The sequence below is a fragment of the Actinia tenebrosa genome, unplaced genomic scaffold (genome assembly GCF_029948245.1).
Source record: "Actinia tenebrosa isolate PJP-AT-01 unplaced genomic scaffold, QUT_ActTen_1.0 PGA_scaffold1__47_contigs__length_23844297, whole genome shotgun sequence".
NCBI classification, from domain to species: domain Eukaryota; kingdom Metazoa; phylum Cnidaria; class Anthozoa; order Actiniaria; family Actiniidae; genus Actinia; species Actinia tenebrosa.
This window is the reverse complement of record NW_028292578.1, coordinates 3,151,563-3,170,599: the sequence shown is the minus strand read 5'-3', so window position 1 is coordinate 3,170,599 and position 19,037 is coordinate 3,151,563. Positions and strand designations below refer to the sequence as shown.

At 38.6% G+C, this 19,037-nt stretch overlaps 2 protein-coding genes across 2 annotated transcripts; one reads left to right on the top strand and one right to left on the bottom strand.

Moving 5' to 3' along the window:
• The first annotated feature begins 275 nt into the window (after window positions 1–275).
• On the top strand, window positions 276–7,866 carry LOC116294740 (glutathione hydrolase 1 proenzyme). The gene is made up of 8 exons (XM_031702392.2): window positions 276–359; window positions 1,772–2,190; window positions 2,727–2,919; window positions 3,404–3,717; window positions 4,115–4,251; window positions 4,523–4,707; window positions 5,128–5,368; window positions 5,877–7,866. The coding sequence occupies exons 1-8, from the start codon at window positions 349–351 to the stop codon at window positions 6,135–6,137; spliced, it is 1,761 nt and encodes a 586-aa protein (XP_031558252.1). The 5' UTR covers window positions 276–348; the 3' UTR covers window positions 6,138–7,866.
• Window positions 6,464–16,091, bottom strand: LOC116294739 (glutathione hydrolase 1 proenzyme). The gene is made up of 9 exons (XM_031702391.1): window positions 15,852–16,091; window positions 14,324–14,640; window positions 13,727–13,919; window positions 12,025–12,332; window positions 11,161–11,294; window positions 10,408–10,595; window positions 9,917–10,157; window positions 8,377–8,526; window positions 6,464–7,819 (listed from the first exon to the last, which is right to left on the bottom strand). The coding sequence occupies exons 1-9, from the start codon at window positions 16,013–16,015 to the stop codon at window positions 7,649–7,651; spliced, it is 1,866 nt and encodes a 621-aa protein (XP_031558251.1). The 5' UTR covers window positions 16,016–16,091; the 3' UTR covers window positions 6,464–7,648.
• Between the last annotated feature and the right edge of the window lie 2,946 nt (window positions 16,092–19,037).

Genomic DNA, 19,037 nt, shown 5'->3' with positions numbered 1-19,037 from the left:
TTGAAATAGCTTCTAATTCTTTCACTGATAGTCTTTCAGTTGGTATGATTTCTTGGAATTCAGCTTTGACATGTGTGAGACTATATCACGGGCGGAAATGGAGATCTGCTACCAACGACTACGACCGCGATTATTTCCATTTTATAGATGAATAACAAGTGGTTTCTTAACATATGCTAAGTAAGCATTTTTCTTCACGACTGGCCCCGGAAGAATAATTTTTTTCCTTTTTTATTTTTCACTTTTATTCCAAAAACGGAAGTAATCGTACTAAGCACCAGACTGCTCTCAATCTAAGTGAATGGTCAATCTCCGCCCGTGTGTAAATAAGATCGTCTCACCACAAGCATGGCAAAGACGTAAGTAATTTTTTTCTTTGATTTTGATTCTTTTTTTGGGCGTTTAACTTTATATTCTTAAGACAAAACTTTCAAAATTAAATCACCTATTGTTTGATTTACAATAACTTATGATATTTTGGTCGAGACATTGGCGGGCTTCACTGAAAATCCGAATATGAGCACCACACGCAGAACTCATAGCAGAAACTTAGTAAAGTAGAAGCTTGAGTTTGAAGTTTGTTCAATGGTTATGACTGATCATGATCGCGGGAAAACCGGCTGTACCTCAGTCCGCGATAGTATGCATGTTGTTAGAGGCTGTAGTTGTGTTCTAATACAGAAGGTAGTTTGACCCGCTGCTAGTTTTAAATACTATACTGTACAATGAACTATTAAGCTCCGAGATGCTATGTTTCATCGTGTAACATCTCCTATTCTTGTTAAACGTTCACGGAAAACTCTTCCACGCAAAACTTGTTGCTGTAACGTAACCGTCCTGTTTTGTGATGCCCCCAACGCCGTTAATAATATATGTACTTGTAACTGTTTCAGTTTAAAGCTTCGCCGTAGTGTAAACAGCGCAAGCCAGAACAACTCTTTTGTTTTTGCCATTGGGGTTGAGAAAAAAAACACTTGTTTCTTCAGCTAGGGTAAACCGACCTTTATTTTAAAGGCCTTATAGTTTGGAGGATGTTTCCTAAAAAAAACTGGAACTTCTTCCTAAGTAAACTATCGTGAAATGCTCCTCTTCCGGGATCTGTGCCTCGAAAGCTACATGCTGAACGCGGGTCACGGGACTAGGAGAGGAGTATGTAAAAAAAACCTATCTGTTTCTAGTGACAGATCATTTCTTATCGCAGTATGCGTTTATTGACTGCTTTTTTAGCCAAGTAAAAGGTATCAAGAAATGTAAGGGGATGTGGGGGGGGGGGGGGGGGGGGAGGGGAGGAATATATATATATATGAATAAATAAATAAATAAATAAATAAATAAATAACTTTACTTTGAGTGCCAATGTATTTAGTTTATACAACTAATTGAAGACACTAAAATGAAACTGAAAATGAAGAAATAATCAAAGAAACAAAGTATTTTTAAGCGTACGAAACGAGTACGTGGGTATATTTTCGAACGCGACCATGGATTATAAAACGCTCACATTTCTCCGATCGCAAGCAGAGCTTGGTAATGGGTACCATTACTAGTACTTCCACTTTGTTTATGCTTAACAAGTAGACTTTTGCAGAGTTATGAGTGACTTCCGTTTTCTAAATGATTGATAATTAACCTCTGTATGATGTGGCGTGACCGAGAACGTTGCGTGACGTGACTGAATCAATAATACCTAATTGAATTCTAAATCAGGGGGAAAAACTTATTCAGGCCTTAAGACTTGGATATTAAATAAACATAATTTTCATGTTTTTAGAGTTTTAATTATCGTAGTAGTACTGCTCCTTTGCACATTATCTGGCTTTATTGGCTGGGCAATATGCAACTGGATAACCTGCAAAAAAGCCGCATCGAACGAAGCCAAGGTCACCCTTCCCAAAATAGACACTTCAGGAGGACCATATTCCAGAGGTGCTGTGGCAACAGATGCAGAAATGTGCTCCAAAGTTGGGGTGAAAATCCTTGAGAAGAATGGGTCGGCCGTTGATGCTGCTATTGCATCGATGTTGTGTGTGGGAGTGATTAACATGCATTCAACGGGAATAACAGGAAGTGGATTCATGCTCGTTTATAAACGAAGCACCAGGAGAACAGAACTGGTCAACTTTAGAGAAAAAGCACCAGGAAACTCATCCAGGGATATGTTTTTAAACAAGAAGAAGGAATCTCAGTTTGGTGAGTATACACCGACGTCACTGACAAGGAATCTCTGGCCCTGGCGGAGATATCCCGCTAGCCGTGATACTGATCGAACTTAGCTTGATTTCAAAGATTCTGACTTCAATCAGGAATCATCATTATCATCGTCACCATCATCATCATCACCATCATCCCATCATCATCATCATCATCATCACCAACTTCATCACCATCATCATCGTCAACATCATCATCATCATCCCATCATCATCATCAACTTCATCACCATCATCATCACCATCATCATCATCATCATCATCATCACCGTCATCATCATCACCATCATCATCATCACCAATATCATCAACACCATAATCATCAACACCATCATTAACTTTATCAAGTACCATCATCATCATCATTATTACTATTCGAATTTCCAGAAGCCAAAACTACACAACTGGATTGTGTTGTTGGTGTTACGAAAATAAGTATACTAACTACCAGAGAGTTTATCAACGTGACTAACTTGTTTGGCTGTGTGATAGACCCCCTTTTTGTTTCCTTCATAGGTGGAGCAGCCATTGCAGTGCCAGGTGAAGTCATGGGTTATTACGAAGCTTGGTCAAAGTATGGACATCTAAAGTGGAAGGACCTCGTACAACCTGCAATCGACATCGCTAAAAATGGCTTTAAAATTGGGACGCCAGTTTATGAAGCCGCGGACGAACTTCAGGGGCAGCTGAAAGAGGATCCCGGTCTAAGGTAGGTTACATGGAATTCTTTTCCAAAAGAACAAAACTGAATTTACATCTTTATTGAGCCCTAGCCTGGAACAATCTCTGGGCTGATCTAAGTTACAGATTGAATTGACTTTTGCATGTGGGGTTACAGAGGGAGGAAAACCGGAGAACGTACCCGGAGAAAACCCCCCAAATAAAGAAAAAGACCTAATCAGTAAACTCTACTCACTTGTCCCGGATTTTGAATTCAGCATTGATACTAACAGCTAGGGGAGAGCAGGACTGAATTCAAAACCCGGGACAGTTTTTCCATCGAAATCCAAACCTCAATCAAACATTAAAAATAGGGCTTGGTTGTTTTTTAAACCAGTAAAAACGCACGGGCTCGAATTTGCATTGAAATTCAAGGCTTAGGGCCGCATGCAAACCCTCGCCCTAACGTTTTAACCTTTATCTTAATGACTCAGTAACGTTGACAAAATTTGAATGCTGATTTTCTCTGTCAGAGAGCTGTTATTCGATGAGAAAGGAAACTTGCGTAAAAATGGAACTCTCATCACAAATCTGAAGTACGCAGCGACCCTTGAACAGATACGAGACGATCCTTACAGTCTGTATAATGGAACCCTGGCTAAAAACATCATTCGTGATATGAAGGACGTCAAGCCAGAGGGATTGCTCCAAATGGAAGATCTTGGAAACTATAGCTCTCAGATTGTGAAGGCATTTTCGCGTAGGTTTGACTCTGGTCATGTTTTGCACACAGCCCCGCCACCTACAAGTGGACCGCTGATGAACCTCATTTTAAACATCTTAAAAGGTAACCCCTCAAGCTTGCTTGCTTGCTTGCTATCTAGCTAGCTTGCTCGCTTGCTCGCTTGCTCGCTTGCTCGCTTGCTCGCTTGCTCGCTTGCTCGCTTGCTCGCTTGCTCGCTTGCTCGCTTGCTCGCTTGCTCGCTTGCTCGCTTGCTTGCTTGCTTGCTTGCTCGCTCGCTTGTTTTCTTGCTTGCTCGCTCGCTCGCTTGTTTTCTTGCTTGCTCACTTACTCGCTTACTCGCTTGCTTGCTTGCTTCCTTGCTTGCTTGCTTCCTTGCTTGCTTCCTTGCTTGCTTGTTTCCTTGCTTGCTTGCTCGCTCGCTCGCTCGCTCCCTTCCTTCCTTCCTTCCTTCCTTCCTTCCTTCTTTCTTTCTCGTTCTAATAAGACTGAATTTCATCAGGTTACAACATGACAGCAAAGGATCGTTCCAACGTCAACGCTTCGTCCCTAGCGTACCATCGAATAGCAGAGGCGTTCAAGTTTGCATTTGCCTATCGAAGCAGACTAGCAGACCCGGATTTCGTCAACGTCTCACAGGTGCAGTAAATACTTACTTATGAATCGTACTAGTGTAGCAAGAGGGGGCAAGCAAGCGCGTTTTGGCGCCGAAAAATTCCCGCAAAATCCACAGGAACCCCATCACATAAACCATGGAAAAAACCATTTAGCTGCAAAGGTCTTTTCTGTCATTGCCTTACAAACTTGTAGGCTTCCTCTTCAGATTAATACAGATAATTTTGAATGAAATTTATACAATATTGCTTACACTATGTTATGGAACTTATTTTCTTTTACCGAACTTGCTTAGGTTGTGAGGGAGCTTCTCAATCCTGCAACCGGTGACTTCTTACGCAAGAAAATATGGGACAATACGACACACCACGTGTCATACTACGCTGACTTTTTCACTAAGGTTGACCACGGAACCTCACATTTAGTGGTTTTGGCACCAAATGGCGATGCTGTGTCTTTGACCTCGAGTATCAATTTCAGGTAAATAAAATACAAAAGTAGAAGCTTCTTTTTGTCGAAGCCAAAGGAGCTAGATATGTGATAGTACTAATGTACTAAGCCATTCCAAAATCCATGAATAACTGGAATAACTTGTTTCTAACTAATTTTCTCGTCAAACACAGAAGTTAATGTTGAGATATTCAAGACTAACTTGCAGTCGACGAAGTGGCATTTTAAACACCTCGTTTTTCGTGTTTACATGCAAGGTTGGATAACTATATTTTCAGTTAACCGGAAAATTGGTAGCCTCCTTTGCAGACGTTATTTGTGTCGGTCTCTCATATCCCTCAAAGGAGGCTAGAAAATTGGCTTATTGAATGGGTTTCATTTACATGATTTCCTCATGCCTTATTCATGTAGACAAATCAAAATTGTTATTATCATTTTAATGTTATGAAGGTTTGGCTGCATGTTTCGTTCAACATCGACCGGCATTATCTACAACGATGGAATGGCTGACTTTGATAATCCTGGAGACAAGAACATCAGTGGTATTTATCCTTCACAATTGAACTTTCCTGCTCCAGGCAAGCGTCCACTTTCGTCCATGACTCCAGTAATTATTACAGATAAAGATGGCAATGTAGAGCTTATTGTTGGCGCTTCTGGAGGAAAGAAGATTCTTACTGCTACAGCATTGGTTAGTGAATAAAATAATCATTATAATCACATGTATACATGCAGCTGTTTCAAGAGAAGGTTGGTAAAGGTTTTGTTGCATGCTGCTTTTACTGAGCTTGAAATGTTTTGTGGATCATATGTAAATAATGCCAGAACACAGAAAAAAATATGCCGGTGAAACGTGCAGACAAAGTTTGGTAAAATTCCATTGCGAGCTTTCGCTGTGATCGCAAATAGTACGTATCACAACCTATCACAACCTTGTTTGAAATAGCTGTAGAATTAAAGGCGTCATAATCATGAAAGGTGAATAGAATAAATTAATGAGCATAACACACGTTGCAAATTTTGTTTGCAATGTTGATGGCGAAAGAGTTATATCACACATAGCGATAGTCTCCTACGCAGCCGCTATTAGTGTCGTCACGCAACGCTCACCTTTGCCACCCTTTTTTGAAATAGCCGCGTATGCGGCAAGACCCGGCAAACAGTTTAACATCGACTATTTTTCCTTGCCTTATTTACAGACAATCATTGATTGGCTATGGTTTGATCGCGAGATATCCGCGGCTGTAGAAGAACCAAGAATACACACGAACCTTGTCCCGAACAACACCCTAGAAGTCGAGAAGAACTTCCCGGAAGGAGTTAAAAAAGGGCTTGAGGCTCGCGGCCACGAATTAGAAGATCTGAGATATTACGCAGCAGTCCAAGCCATAGCAACACGAGGGATGTCTATCTACGCAAAGTCAGACCCTAGGAAACATGGAAAACCAGGAGGGTTCTGAAGAAGTTAGTCTTCATAATCTGACTGTGGACGTAGTTAGTCAGTCGTTACTAGACGTTTTACTGTATGAACAACCCATTCATTTCAATGTCTGCTTTCATTAGTCTAGAACTGGACCCAATTTCATCTCCTCGAGCGCGCGACCTACAAGGACAGAGTAAGCAAATGGAGGACTGGGGCAAGTAAAACTGAAATTTTCTACAGCCACGTGCGCGCGCACTTAAAACCTTTCTTCAATATTCACGCCAAGTATTCTATAGTGATCTAAAGAAGTGAGTCCAGTTTTGGACTCTCTGCTTTTGCATAGTCGTAAATATTCGTTACTGCTTGTTTTCGTAGCATTTTTATTATATATACTCCCGTTCCAAAGTATTCTGTTCTCTTTCCATTTCATAGTTAAATTTTACAACATTTTGCCCCCTTTCTCCCTTTACCACTCTTTTCATTGCTCTGCGCTGATCGAGACAACAGTCGCAACAGGGAAATTGGGCAATACACTTCCATCAATCAAATATATTGGTCGGTACCTTTACATTCTCTGATTGGCGGCAGTGTATTGCCCTATTTCCCTGTTGCGACTGTTGTCCGATCAGCGCGTAGCTGTGAAAAGAGTGGTAAATAGACAAAGGTAAAAGTCCTTGTGAAGTACATATTAACATCAGGTTTTTCTTCCTGCAAACGACAGACATGACGTTTTCATCGTTCTCCTTCATTTCACTTCACCTTTTGCAAACATCGCCAAAAACACGTAATTTTACTACTCATCTACCACCTGGAGAAATTTTTAATCTTTTTTCCCCACTAATTCCGAATATAGTTTTTGCTACGACTTTAAAATTACACGGTTTAAAAAAAGTTTTCTTCCAACTTGGCAATATTTTCTATATATATAAGGTAAAGCATAAAGGGTGCCAATGGGGGTACCCAGTTGTCAGTTAACTAGTAATTTTTCGGCCGAATGTCAGTTAACTGATAATTTTGACTGACCACAATATTAACCAAAATGATGAAATATATATCAGTTATCGGCGTTTGCATTGCTACGCGGCCACCGCAGACAAAATCGCGACATGCAATTTGCAATAGACTGCCGTCAATCAAACACGTTGACGTCATTTACACGCGTTTGGATCGGCCCGGATAGGCCCGGTGAGTGTGGCTCATAATACTTGTAAACAATCGACAAGTTTTGGCGCCTTTTGAATCACACACGCGTGTAAATGACGTCAACGTGTCTGATTGACGGCAGTCTATTGCAAAGTGTACGTCTGGGGTGGCCGCGTAGCAATGCAAACGCCGGTAACTGTTAATTACTAATTTTAGGTTATTTGTTAGTTAACGACTATTTTTTGGCCATTAATTATCAGTTAACTAACCCCATTGACACCCCCTCAAAGTACTTTGGAACGGGCCCATGGGCCGAGTTCGTAATACGTACGCCATTCACTGAATAAAACGTTTAAAAAAATATCTGCTCTGATGGACGTGAAATTATGGTTACTTTTTATATTGTTAATATCCAGCAGGTAATCCCCCTTTTCTATGGTCTGACTCGGCATAAATCTGTGACAAGATTCTATGTACGTAACCTTTTCTTTTACCATGAACATCACTTGGAAGATATTTGTATGGATTCTTAGCGACGGCCTGGACGACACCATGGCTAATGTCGCTCACATTCACCTGAAATATAACCAAGTAATGGCATTAAAACAAGTTGGCAAGTGTAAGTTATAAATGGTGGTCGCTTTACTATTCGTTTTTTGGGCTACTGCGTATGACTGTAGGTCTGGATTTTCCCATGTCGTACCCAGAGCATGCGTTTCTTTTGGTCTGCAGCATTCGTTCTCCGCCGCAGGCCAGAAGAAACGCAGGTTCTGGGTACGAGATTGTGGATTTTCCAAAAGACGAGACGACACGATAGACGAGCGTGTCTTCGTGAACACTTTGTAGTCCGATAAAACCACATGAAGATACGATAGATGAGAGTTTTACTATTATGGATGCGATAACAATGTGCATTCGAAGAATATAGGTTTTACACCATCACGTGCTCACGCTTACAACGCAGCTTGGACTGCCTGTGGTTAGATGGCAGAGCAATAAAATCCCTGTGCTCTTGGAAATTTAATTCCTTCTAATGTAATTCCTTCCAATGTAAGATGATTGTATTGTTCCTGCCATCTAACGTAGCTGCCATCACGTGATGGTGCAAAGCCTCTATTGGATGGTTGGTTTACCTTATGTCCTAGAGAACGGAGACCATTGACAATGTCGTTAGGGAACCATGTTTCAGCGAATACATACTCGGGATAGAGTTGATCGTGTAGTCGTGCCATTGTGACCGAGCGATGTAGATTCCTCTTAAACCAGAAATAATTCATTATCACCTGGGAAAATTGAAAACAGTCACGTTTAATTAATGATTTGAAAATAGTATCGCAGTTGTAGAGGTCAGTCCCTGCTAACCTAACCTAATCATTTATTCCACCCCTCCAAATTTATTCCCCAAAGCACGTTTAGTAGACGTACATTGCCTTAAAGTTATACAGGCTTCGAAATCGTGGGACATCGTGCAACGGCATTGTTGCGTTGACCGTACGTACGACCACTTCGCGCGCAAAACATTTTCTTTGTTGCAGGAAATCATGCAGTAAAGAAAGCCTCTTCGTGCAACCACAGGCTTACCACTGCTATAAAAGGAAAACATGAATACGTTTTTGATTCTGTCCAGTGTTCTTTCTCGTCTTGTGCCGTGCGCTTTTGTAGCTTTTGTCATTTTCCCCACCCCACAAGATTACTCCCATTTCGGATTTGCCTTTGCTCATCCTTGGCTTTGACGGTGTTCGGCAAATGTGTTCTTTTCTTTCGTTAAAGTGCATATGACACGAAAAAATTTTAATGTTAAGAATGTGTAGTTTATTGGCATTAATAAGAATATCACGGTTAAATTTGTTCCAAAAAAGCATTTCTCTAGAAATTCAAAAAATTTTAGCACGAGTTGTGACGTCATTTTGTTTACAAGTCTCCAGATTTAGTTGCAAATACATGAAATATGTTTGAATATAGAATCTTAATTTCAAGTAGTACACTTTTCAGTTTCCCAACATTGGAAGAGTACTACGTAAGCTATCAAATGAAGCTGACTAAAATATGTCCTTTGTTGTTAATTTATATGAATTACAATTTATATTTAGTACATTACTACTGAATCTAGAGTACGTGTCAACAAAATGACGTCACAAATTGGGATTAACTTTCGCAAATATCTCAAGAAATAAGCTTTTGAAACAAATTTTGTTACGATATATTTATTATTACTAACAAACTATACATTTTAAATGATGGAATGTTTTCGTGTCATATACACTTTAAGGTCCATTGTATAGTAAGGAATGTATATACTACGGAACGATACAAGTTGGTTAAAATGCCATGGTTTAAAATGCCATGGACTTTGGTTGAATATTTAACGCACGACCGAGGCTAAGGCTGAGCAAAGAGATCTCTAAACTTGAGTATTAAAGCGCTCGGCAAAAAGAAAGCTTTTAATGATAGAATCAAATACATATTTACCATTTTCTTTTATAAGAGTAGTTAGCCCGCCCTACAATAATAAGGAAAATGTGCGCGCGCAAAGTGTTAATACAAGCAGCTTTCATTCCTCAACATACAGCAACTTTGTTGCCTGCGAGTTAAATGCTGGTGTTGTGCTATACCTTACTAGAGAAAAAAAAAACAAGCGTAAAAAGCTTTTCCTTTTTTGAACCATCTCCTTACATTTGCTACAGCTGTTGTGATGATAGTCCCTCCAGCACCGCCAACTGCCATCATGACCTGACCATCCTTGTCTATTATAATAGCTGGTACGGCTGAAGACTGAGGGCGTTTGCCTGGCTTAATGAAGTTGACTGGGGATGGGAGAAGACCGAACTCATTTGTGATACCAGGAGCACTAAAGTCATCCATCTCGTTGTTATAGACAATGCCAAGTCTGGTAGACAAGAACTTTGCACCGAAGCTATGGGAGGAAAAAAATTTGCTCGTCATGCCTGTCAACCAAATAGTGTTTTGTTGCTTGTTATCAATCAGCTGAATGAAGCTTATGAATCTCATTACCAGCCTACAATGACAGTCAAGCACTGCCCGTCATGTGCTATCAACCAGAGAGTATTCTATTTCTTGGCATCAATCAGATGAATGAATCTTATGAACCTCATTAACAGCCTACAATCTCTCGTTTGCTTTAAAGTACGATAAATACAACTTACTATCCATTGACAGTACTGGTAACGGAGACAGCATCCCCAAGAGGTCCCAACACGGTCAAATGAGTCGTTCCTGTCTTGATAGGCACGTGGTAACGCTTTCCGTAATACGCTTGTGAATGAGTTTGGTTGTCCCAGATCATGTATCGAATATCTTTAGCCAACTTCTCACTCATCATGTCGTGTACGACCTACAAAAAGTAATAATAATACCTTTATATTAAGTACGTTTTTGGTACTTTCAAAAGACCTATTGCTGAGAAAAAATACCTTTTCGAAATTTATTGGTATTTTGAAAAAAAACCTCTGGACTGATCAATGCATACGGCTAATTAACTCCCAGATCGAATTAGAATTTCGGGTAGATTTTACAGTGGAAGGAAAATGATTCGGAGAACCCGGGGAAAAAAAACCCTTCGAATCAAGAGAGATACCAATAAACTCTACTCACATATGATGCCGAGTCTAAGAATCAAACCCGAGAGCCCCGAGTGCATCTATTACCGCTATGTCACCCTTGATACCCTGAGAGCGGTTAGCCTTGGCATATTCCGTGAAAACTTGCAGTGCAATCAATAGATGGAGTCGCAGTTGTAAAAAGTTACCTCCAAAAATGTATAAATTTGCTGCTTTGGGCAATAGTGCCATCGTTCAGATTCAAGTGGGAGCGACTTAGTATGTTATACATTGCCACAATACAATTTTTTAAAGATCGCATTGTATTTAGCATTAAAAATAAGTATTTCAGGTACTTACGGCGTCTACGCTCTTCTCGTATTCAGGATCGCCCATCATTGATCGATACTTGTAGGCAAACTTAAAGGCCTCAACTATTCTGTGATATGTGCGAACTGGGTGCTTTTTGAGGTCTGATGATTTGAACTTGTATCCTAAACACAGAGAGACATATATGTTAGATTTCTGCATTTCCAGGTTGTTTAACTTGAATAAAGGGCACCAAATACCATTTGAAGATTCATTCCATAAGCTCAGCTGTCGAAATAAATGAAGGGCAACCTTTTAAAAAGCTTCACAATACAATATGCTTAGCTAAAAGCTACTTTCCAGGCATGCTATAAATGTTCCTTTCGGCGACTTGTGTTGATAGAGTTCCCATGGATTTTTCCATACATCGGTTCACTGGTCAACACAAAGCGCTCAAGTGAGGCGCCAAGATACTTTCAAAGGATTATTCAAATTTGAACCTTGTAACCTCGACTGAATGCTTTGTATTTAATTGACCAGTGAACCGACGTATGGAAAAATCCATGGGAACTCGCGCGCTCGCCTTTCTACTCGATCTTGGACTTTCGTTGCGCCACCGCCTCCATAGGACTGCATTAAAAAACTGAAATACTTTTGAATCAGAAGTTTATAGCTAGTTAGCTATGAACTTCTGTTTTGAATGCATTTGAAGGAGCACTTCAAAGCAGTGGGTGCCTGTTAATTTTTTGGGGAGTTTCCTAGAGTTTACTCTAAATGACCTCCAAGGTTTTAGAAAATTAAAATTTTGTAAAATTATGCAACGATTGTAATCCAAAGATTCCAATTCTCACTTCTTACCGACCAGATCCTTGGATTTGTAATGAGTGCACAGCTAAGAAAAAGGTTTACTCTTACCTGATAGTATGTTGAGGATCATAGCAAGCACAGGCCCAGCTGTGGGAGGCGGTCCGGTCAACAATGTGTAGCTCCCAATATTGCTCTTAAGAACTGGCCTGAATTTGACTTTGTAGTGCTTGAGGTCACTTAATGTCAGCACACCACCAGCAGCTTTAACATCATTGACTAAAGTTGGACTAAGCTTCCCACGGTAGAAAGGATTGGCGTTACCAGCTCTTGATATCGTTGCCAACACTTTAGCAAGACGTGGACGTTTAATGGTGTCTCCAGTTTTTAGGAGTTTGCCATGTGGCATGAATACTCTCCTGAAATAATCATAAAGTTTAAAGAAAATGGCCCAAAAAAGTTCATAACACAAATGAAATAGTTCGCTTCAAATAATTGTTTAAAATGCTTTATGGGTCGTACGGATAAAGCTAAGGAGCATCCCGCAATTACATGTGACTAGAGTTTCTTGAGTCTCTTTCTTGATTTCAGTTTTCCTCCCTCCTCAAATCCAAGCACGTTAAATTCCAATCCCATTTATAAGTTATCAGATTTATGAGCCGTGCTCTGATATAGGTCTTATCTTCTAAGCTACATCCTTGATTTAGCTACCTAAGAAGACGTTCTTAGGATTGTCGTGTCATCACGAAACTGTGATTCCAAAATTTATGCCAGATTTATATTTATTTATTTTGATAAATTTAAGCATCAAAAAGTTTCAAACTTGAGGCTAATGAGGATCGTAATGTCACACCCGCTAAGAATAGCTGTCGAGATTGACCAAGACAAACAATAGTTTTCATTGTTGACTCGTTCTATTGTTTTGTTCATATTGTTTCTCGTTCTATTGTATTCATCCAATATAGACTGAAGCGAGATGACGTTTTACCCCCGTCTCTAGACCATAATCCTTTTCACACTGCTTTTGTTCTTTAATTATGACTATTGTTCCTGTATTCTCTAAGGAATCAAAAATTTTAATATGAAAGAATTTTAAAAACTATTATGGTATAGAGTCGGGGGTAAAACTTCATCTCGCTTCAGGCTTATTGGGTTAGATCTTCTTAGAGCTGCGTTCCGCCCCAAACAGTAATTAGTAGAGCTTGGCAGGCGAGTGGGGGATTGGGCACTACTTTGTCGCACGCGCCGTGACTGAGCAGCTCTCTTTGGTTAGAGGTAGCTTCGTAATTATATATACATATGATTGTATCCGTATACACCTAATTGAAAGAACGTAGTCGGGTTCGAGAAGGTCATATCATCGAAGCTAAGACCGAAAAGGATTTTGGGTACTCCGAAATGTGTATTATATTTGCATACAGACATGTAAAAATGCACAGTAGAGCAAGGTCGGTCGACCTAGATTAACAACATGCCAAAACCATGATGCATAAGATGTGCACAGGAAGGGAAAACTGCAATACGCATGAAATTAGCATCATTGTTTGTCTTCCCATGCTCCCCTTCGGTATTAGCTTTGATGATATAACCTTTTTTTGAACCCGACAACGTTTTTTCAATTAGGTAATAAATAAAGAAAATACTGAGAACCCAAATGAGATTAGATCTCTTGCCCGTAACCTTGTGGTAATATCGATTTCAAGTTTTTAGCTTTCCAATTTATAGCTGAAAGTTGTAATATGTATGTACCCATGATGCTTATCGACCTTCTTTTTGGTAGCTACCTACTATTATTTAAGAATCTAAAACACACCTGAAACCTTTGTCTTTGACAAGCACTTTTTTCCAAATATTAATAGCGATGTTGACAGTCTCCGGCATCGGGAATCCTTCCTTAGCAAGTTTGATTGACGGTGCAAACAAGTCTTTCCACGGCAGTCTGCCATACTTTTTCCAAGCAGCTTCCATTCCACGTAACTCGCCTGGGACGGCTACTGCAAGACCACCTGATGTGATAGAAAATGATAGGGAGCTCAGTGAATATTTTCAATCAAACCGCTGTGAGGGTCCCCCGTCTGAGAGTTCTTGCAATTCAACTTACTCTCCTGTCGTTTGGACAACTATACAAAAGTACCTGTATTAAGCGGGCACCTTCGGGATCTGACCTCGTGTCGGGTTATTAAAGGGTCTCCGCTAAATAGAGATTGGAACAATATGCGAAACACGAAAATTTTAAATTTTCGAAAACATTCGCCGCGTTTTGCTTTATAAATTTTCTACGTTATTGTCCCCTCGACATCCCATAATTTAAGACGGCCGCCGTATCAGTAAGAAGATGCATACATCTATAGGAAGAAGGATCACAGGTACCCCAGTACCCTTGGGGTTCGCCCTTATATTCAACGAATACCTTTGATTCCTTTTACAGCGTCTCCTTGAAAGAGGTCCCTGTTAGCCAGCTGAGGAGCAGTTTCCCTGAAGTCTATCATTTCGCCCTTTTTTCGGTGTTTATCGTAAACAACCATAAACCCTCCTCCTCCAATGCCTGTAGAATGCAGGTTGATCACCCCAACGCATAACATGGTAGCAACAGCGGCATCGACTGCTGAACCACCTCGCATTAGAGCGTCTCTACCAATCTTTGAGCACTCGGGGTTGTCTGCTGCTACGGCAGCATGCGAGTAGTGGTATTGCCTGCTTGGGATTTTGTTGCTGTGCGACGTCATACTTTATTTTAAAAAAGAAAAAGAAAAGAAAAAGAAATGGATAATAGAGAAAGGAAAGAAAAAAGAAAGAAAGAAAGGAAAGACCATCGCCAAAAAGAAAACAAAAGATTTTTTTGGGTAACCAGTGATTATTTATCGTCTAAATTTAGATTTGGGGGGAGGGGGGAGGGGGAAGGGGGAGGGGAGAGGGGAAGGGAGAGGGGGGAGGGGGGGAGGGGGGGATTCAGTTAATCTTTATGTTGTTGTTGCAACAAAATTCCTCCTCTGATTCCCCAGGTGATAAACATTAAATTATAACATCGTTTATGCACGTGCCAGCTGTTGCCATAACAACGACATACATTCTTTTATGCCATATGCTCTTTTACTGGGCAAGAGTTCAATACCGCCAGGAAAAAAACACGATTGGCTTAAAACTCTTTATATGAAAGTTTCTTTATATGGGATTTCTTTCGTAATTTACAGTATTACTATATCGAGGGTTAGGTTTACTGCACAATTGGCCAAAAAATAGTGACTTAACTGACAAATTTTATCTAAACTGACATTTCATTATTTTGTTTAAATTTATGGTCAGCGCATGTAAAATTATTAGTTAACTGACATTCGGCCAAAAAAATAGTAATTAACTGACAATTGGGTACCCCTATTGACACCCTTTGTATAGGATCAAGGAAAGCATGTTCATATTTTCATCTTAGTTGATACTTATAATAGCACTTCGCCCTGTTCAGCCTACCAAACCATGTCAAAACAAGGGACAAAAAGACATGGTGAACCTGAACTGCAACAGCTATCTGGGCTTTCTAACAATTATCAGCCAAATTATTCCAATAATTTTGGGTATTTTCCTTGAATTTCTTTGGCAAAAGCTACAAGTCATAACAATCATCGATAATTCAAAAATAATAGATTTTGAACTAAAGTAAAACCCCATTCATTAAACAAAGATATACAGTCGTAAAGATAAAATACAGCTAATGATCATTTGCTATAGTTACGCTAAACGAATAACTCTCTTTTCACGTGACTTCAATAACTTGCTTGCAATAACATTTGATACATTTAACAGTTTACCAATTTTCTCGTCGAGTCTTATTATTAGACCAGTTGAAAGAACTACACAAAAACAGGATTATTTTCCTAATTTATCTTTAACTATATTAATAAAAGTTAGAATAAAGAGTAGATATTTTCATCTGTGAATCCTACCTGCCCATCATAAAACGCTTTCGGAGATTTCTCATGGGAGGATCGTTACGAAATACAACAGCTAATCCCAGTAAAAGAACAACTCCAAGACCAACTCCTATGATTAACTTAATAAGATGGCGTCGGACTCGAATTGGAGGTCTTGTATCTTCACAGATACCCATTCTGGATGATTATTGAACTATGTAATTTTCACTAGTCTTAGTTGGGGGAGCTAAACTCAGTTAGATTCGAGTCAGTTGTGTGTTTATTCCGATGGTATTTAATTTTTTATGAGTAAGTTGCACATACACGTTTTCAAACAAATTGTTTCTCGTCGACATAGCACCTGTAATTCGATTGGTACCTGTCAAAAAAACTTGGAATACAATCCTCTTTTAATCCTGCCGTGAAACCTTAATTCTAGAATGTATCTTAGATTCTATTACAAATAAGAACAGCCTGGAATTTAGGTAAGAATGAGAAGAGAAAAATGTTAACTTATTGCAAAAGCTCAGTGTTAGAAATTAGATTGTTTTCTTCTAGTAGTATTGACAACAGCCACAGGTCAAACTCGGTTGATCTTTTAAAAACAGTTATTCCACAGCACAGATACTAAATATAATTGCATTCAAGTTAAGCTTAAAGTACTCTAGTTTTCTTCCTGTTTATGCTCTTAGATGACGGAAATGTAAGTAAGTACGGCCTTCATTATAAGTCATGGCAATTTTCCGCCTTACAATCTTGAAAGAAAATGTTTTTATATTAATCTTGTTCTACTCCGGTCGATCCGTTTAAGATTTTCTAATTGGGAACAATAAATTAAAAACTTATCTTAATGGGACCTCTTTTAAATTTAGCTAAAAGTATTTTACCGGAAATCTGAATCCAATTGAGCACGGTTTACATTTCGTTGAAGAACGTTATGCAATTACTGCAGCGTTACATCCTTATTTATCAATAGCATTAAATTTATATACCATTAGCTTTTAACTATTTCTGAGGGCTAAAAGTCTTTAGTTACCACTATAGTTAGTTCAAAAGGCTTATTTATATGTCTAGGGAATTGGAAGGACCACTATTTCAACCGTAAGTGGTATTTTATGGATTTTTTGCACGGTTTTTGTAATCGTTCAAGATTAACGAAGAAAAATATAGTAGTAAATGTATAAACCATTAACTTTTATTTAAATCTGAGAGTTGAAAGTCGTTTGCTAATATGTAATAAAAAGTTTTTCAAAAGGATTAGAGAATTGGAAGGAGCACAATTTTAACCGTTTTTTCACGTTTTTTTCTAGTTTTTTTTTTTTTTTTTTTCATCTTGAATAAGAGAAAAGTAATCATAACATCCGATTGAAAAAACCAATATGCTGTTTTTCGAACAGAAAAAAAACAACACTGAAAACATAAGCTAAAATGTTTTTTCCTCTCGTTACATTACAGGCAGCCCAAACAAGGTTCCTGTGTATGGTTTATAAGGGAATGTGGGAGATAACATTAAAATGTTTCACTCAATAATTTGCCTCAAAACTTGCTGCAGTTGTTGCTTTTGCTTTTTTCACTCCTCTGGCGAAGTTTCAGCGAGATTTGAGGCCGTTTAGTGGGTTTTTTCAAAATCATATACCATATACAGGAACCTTGTTTGGGCTGCCTGTGGTTACATATTATTTCTACATTATTCTTTTACATATCACAAAATACAACACGTAGAAAAAGTTGAAAGACCAGGAAATCTACGTGCCTTGAAAGCCTTGGCATTTTCGTGGATTTCAATCCCATGACACTCCGCGAATAAAAAATTGTGGAGTAACGAATGACATTGAGTTTTTGACTAATGTGTTGTTCTCTCCCTTGCATCCAGGAATTTTTTTCCATGGGTGGTTTTTCTAACTTTTCTCTATTTTTAAGAATAAAGATGTGAGCTGTTGAGATGTACGTATGATATTTAATGTGGTGGTAGTGTGGATGGAGAAAACTTCACGAAAACGTTAGGATCTTTCTTGGTGTAGCAAGCTTTATCGTATTTTGTGTCGCAGGGTATTGTTTAGCTCCAAATTCATTATCACTTGGCTATCGTTTTATTGTCTTCATGCTTTAGGTCTCTTGCAACACCAAGAAAGAGCCAAAACTCCACGCGAAGAGCGATGGTCATAAAATATTATTGATTATTTTCGAATATTTTCGAATAATGTTGAATATTTCATCGAATATTATTAGATATTTTCGTAAATATTTTCGAATATTTTTAAACATGAGTCGAACATAACAAGGGTACTGCATTCTTTGCATAGTGAAGTTCTTAGGACGGACACTTTTAAAAACCGTGTCACTTTTTTGAAGTATTGTACTTTACTAGTATTTATCTTGGGTTGTATGTTATCAGTTTCAGCGATATTCCTTTAGTGTCAACCTGAGATATCGATGTTATAATGTATTTGAGAAAAGTGACTTCAGATTGAGCAAGTCTGCTTCTTGAAGTCATTGTCTCATCGGATAAAAGCTGTACTTTCATGGTATAATAATGTATGTTCTCGTGGTCAGATTCTTGTTGCAAAATATATTATATTAAGCCTTAATATAATAATAATTAATAATATTAATGAACAATATAGTGATAATAAAGATAATGCTAGTCATAATAATAATGGTGATAACTATTCATTAATAATGATTTCCAATTCAACTTTGTACTTATGGAGATGGCAAACGCTTTGCCAAAACATGCGTCGTTCATTATTTTCGAATAATAATAAATTAAAATAATAGAATAAATAATAGAGCAAAAATAATTAATGATTATAATGATCATAGTTTCAATTTTGCCGTCAATATAATTCATTATTAATAAATAGTTATATGATAACGAATATTCATCATAATGATAAATTAACAATAGTAATAATAATAATAATAAATTAATAATAATATCATAATAATTCATTTTGGACGTTATCGCCAATAACAATAAAGATGATGCACAAAATTAGAAATACATAAAACTTTACCAATAGTCCCCTTCACAGTTCCCTGCGCCATCTTGAAAGGTAGCAATGCCTTTGCATCGAAGCGAGACGAACGGTGTGCTTGCAATAATAGAAACCTTTCTTTGACACCTTGGACAATTATTCACATGTCTCTATCATTGCAAGCTCGCCATTCGTCTCGCTTCGATGCAAAGGCACGGCTATTTTTCCATATGGAGCAGGG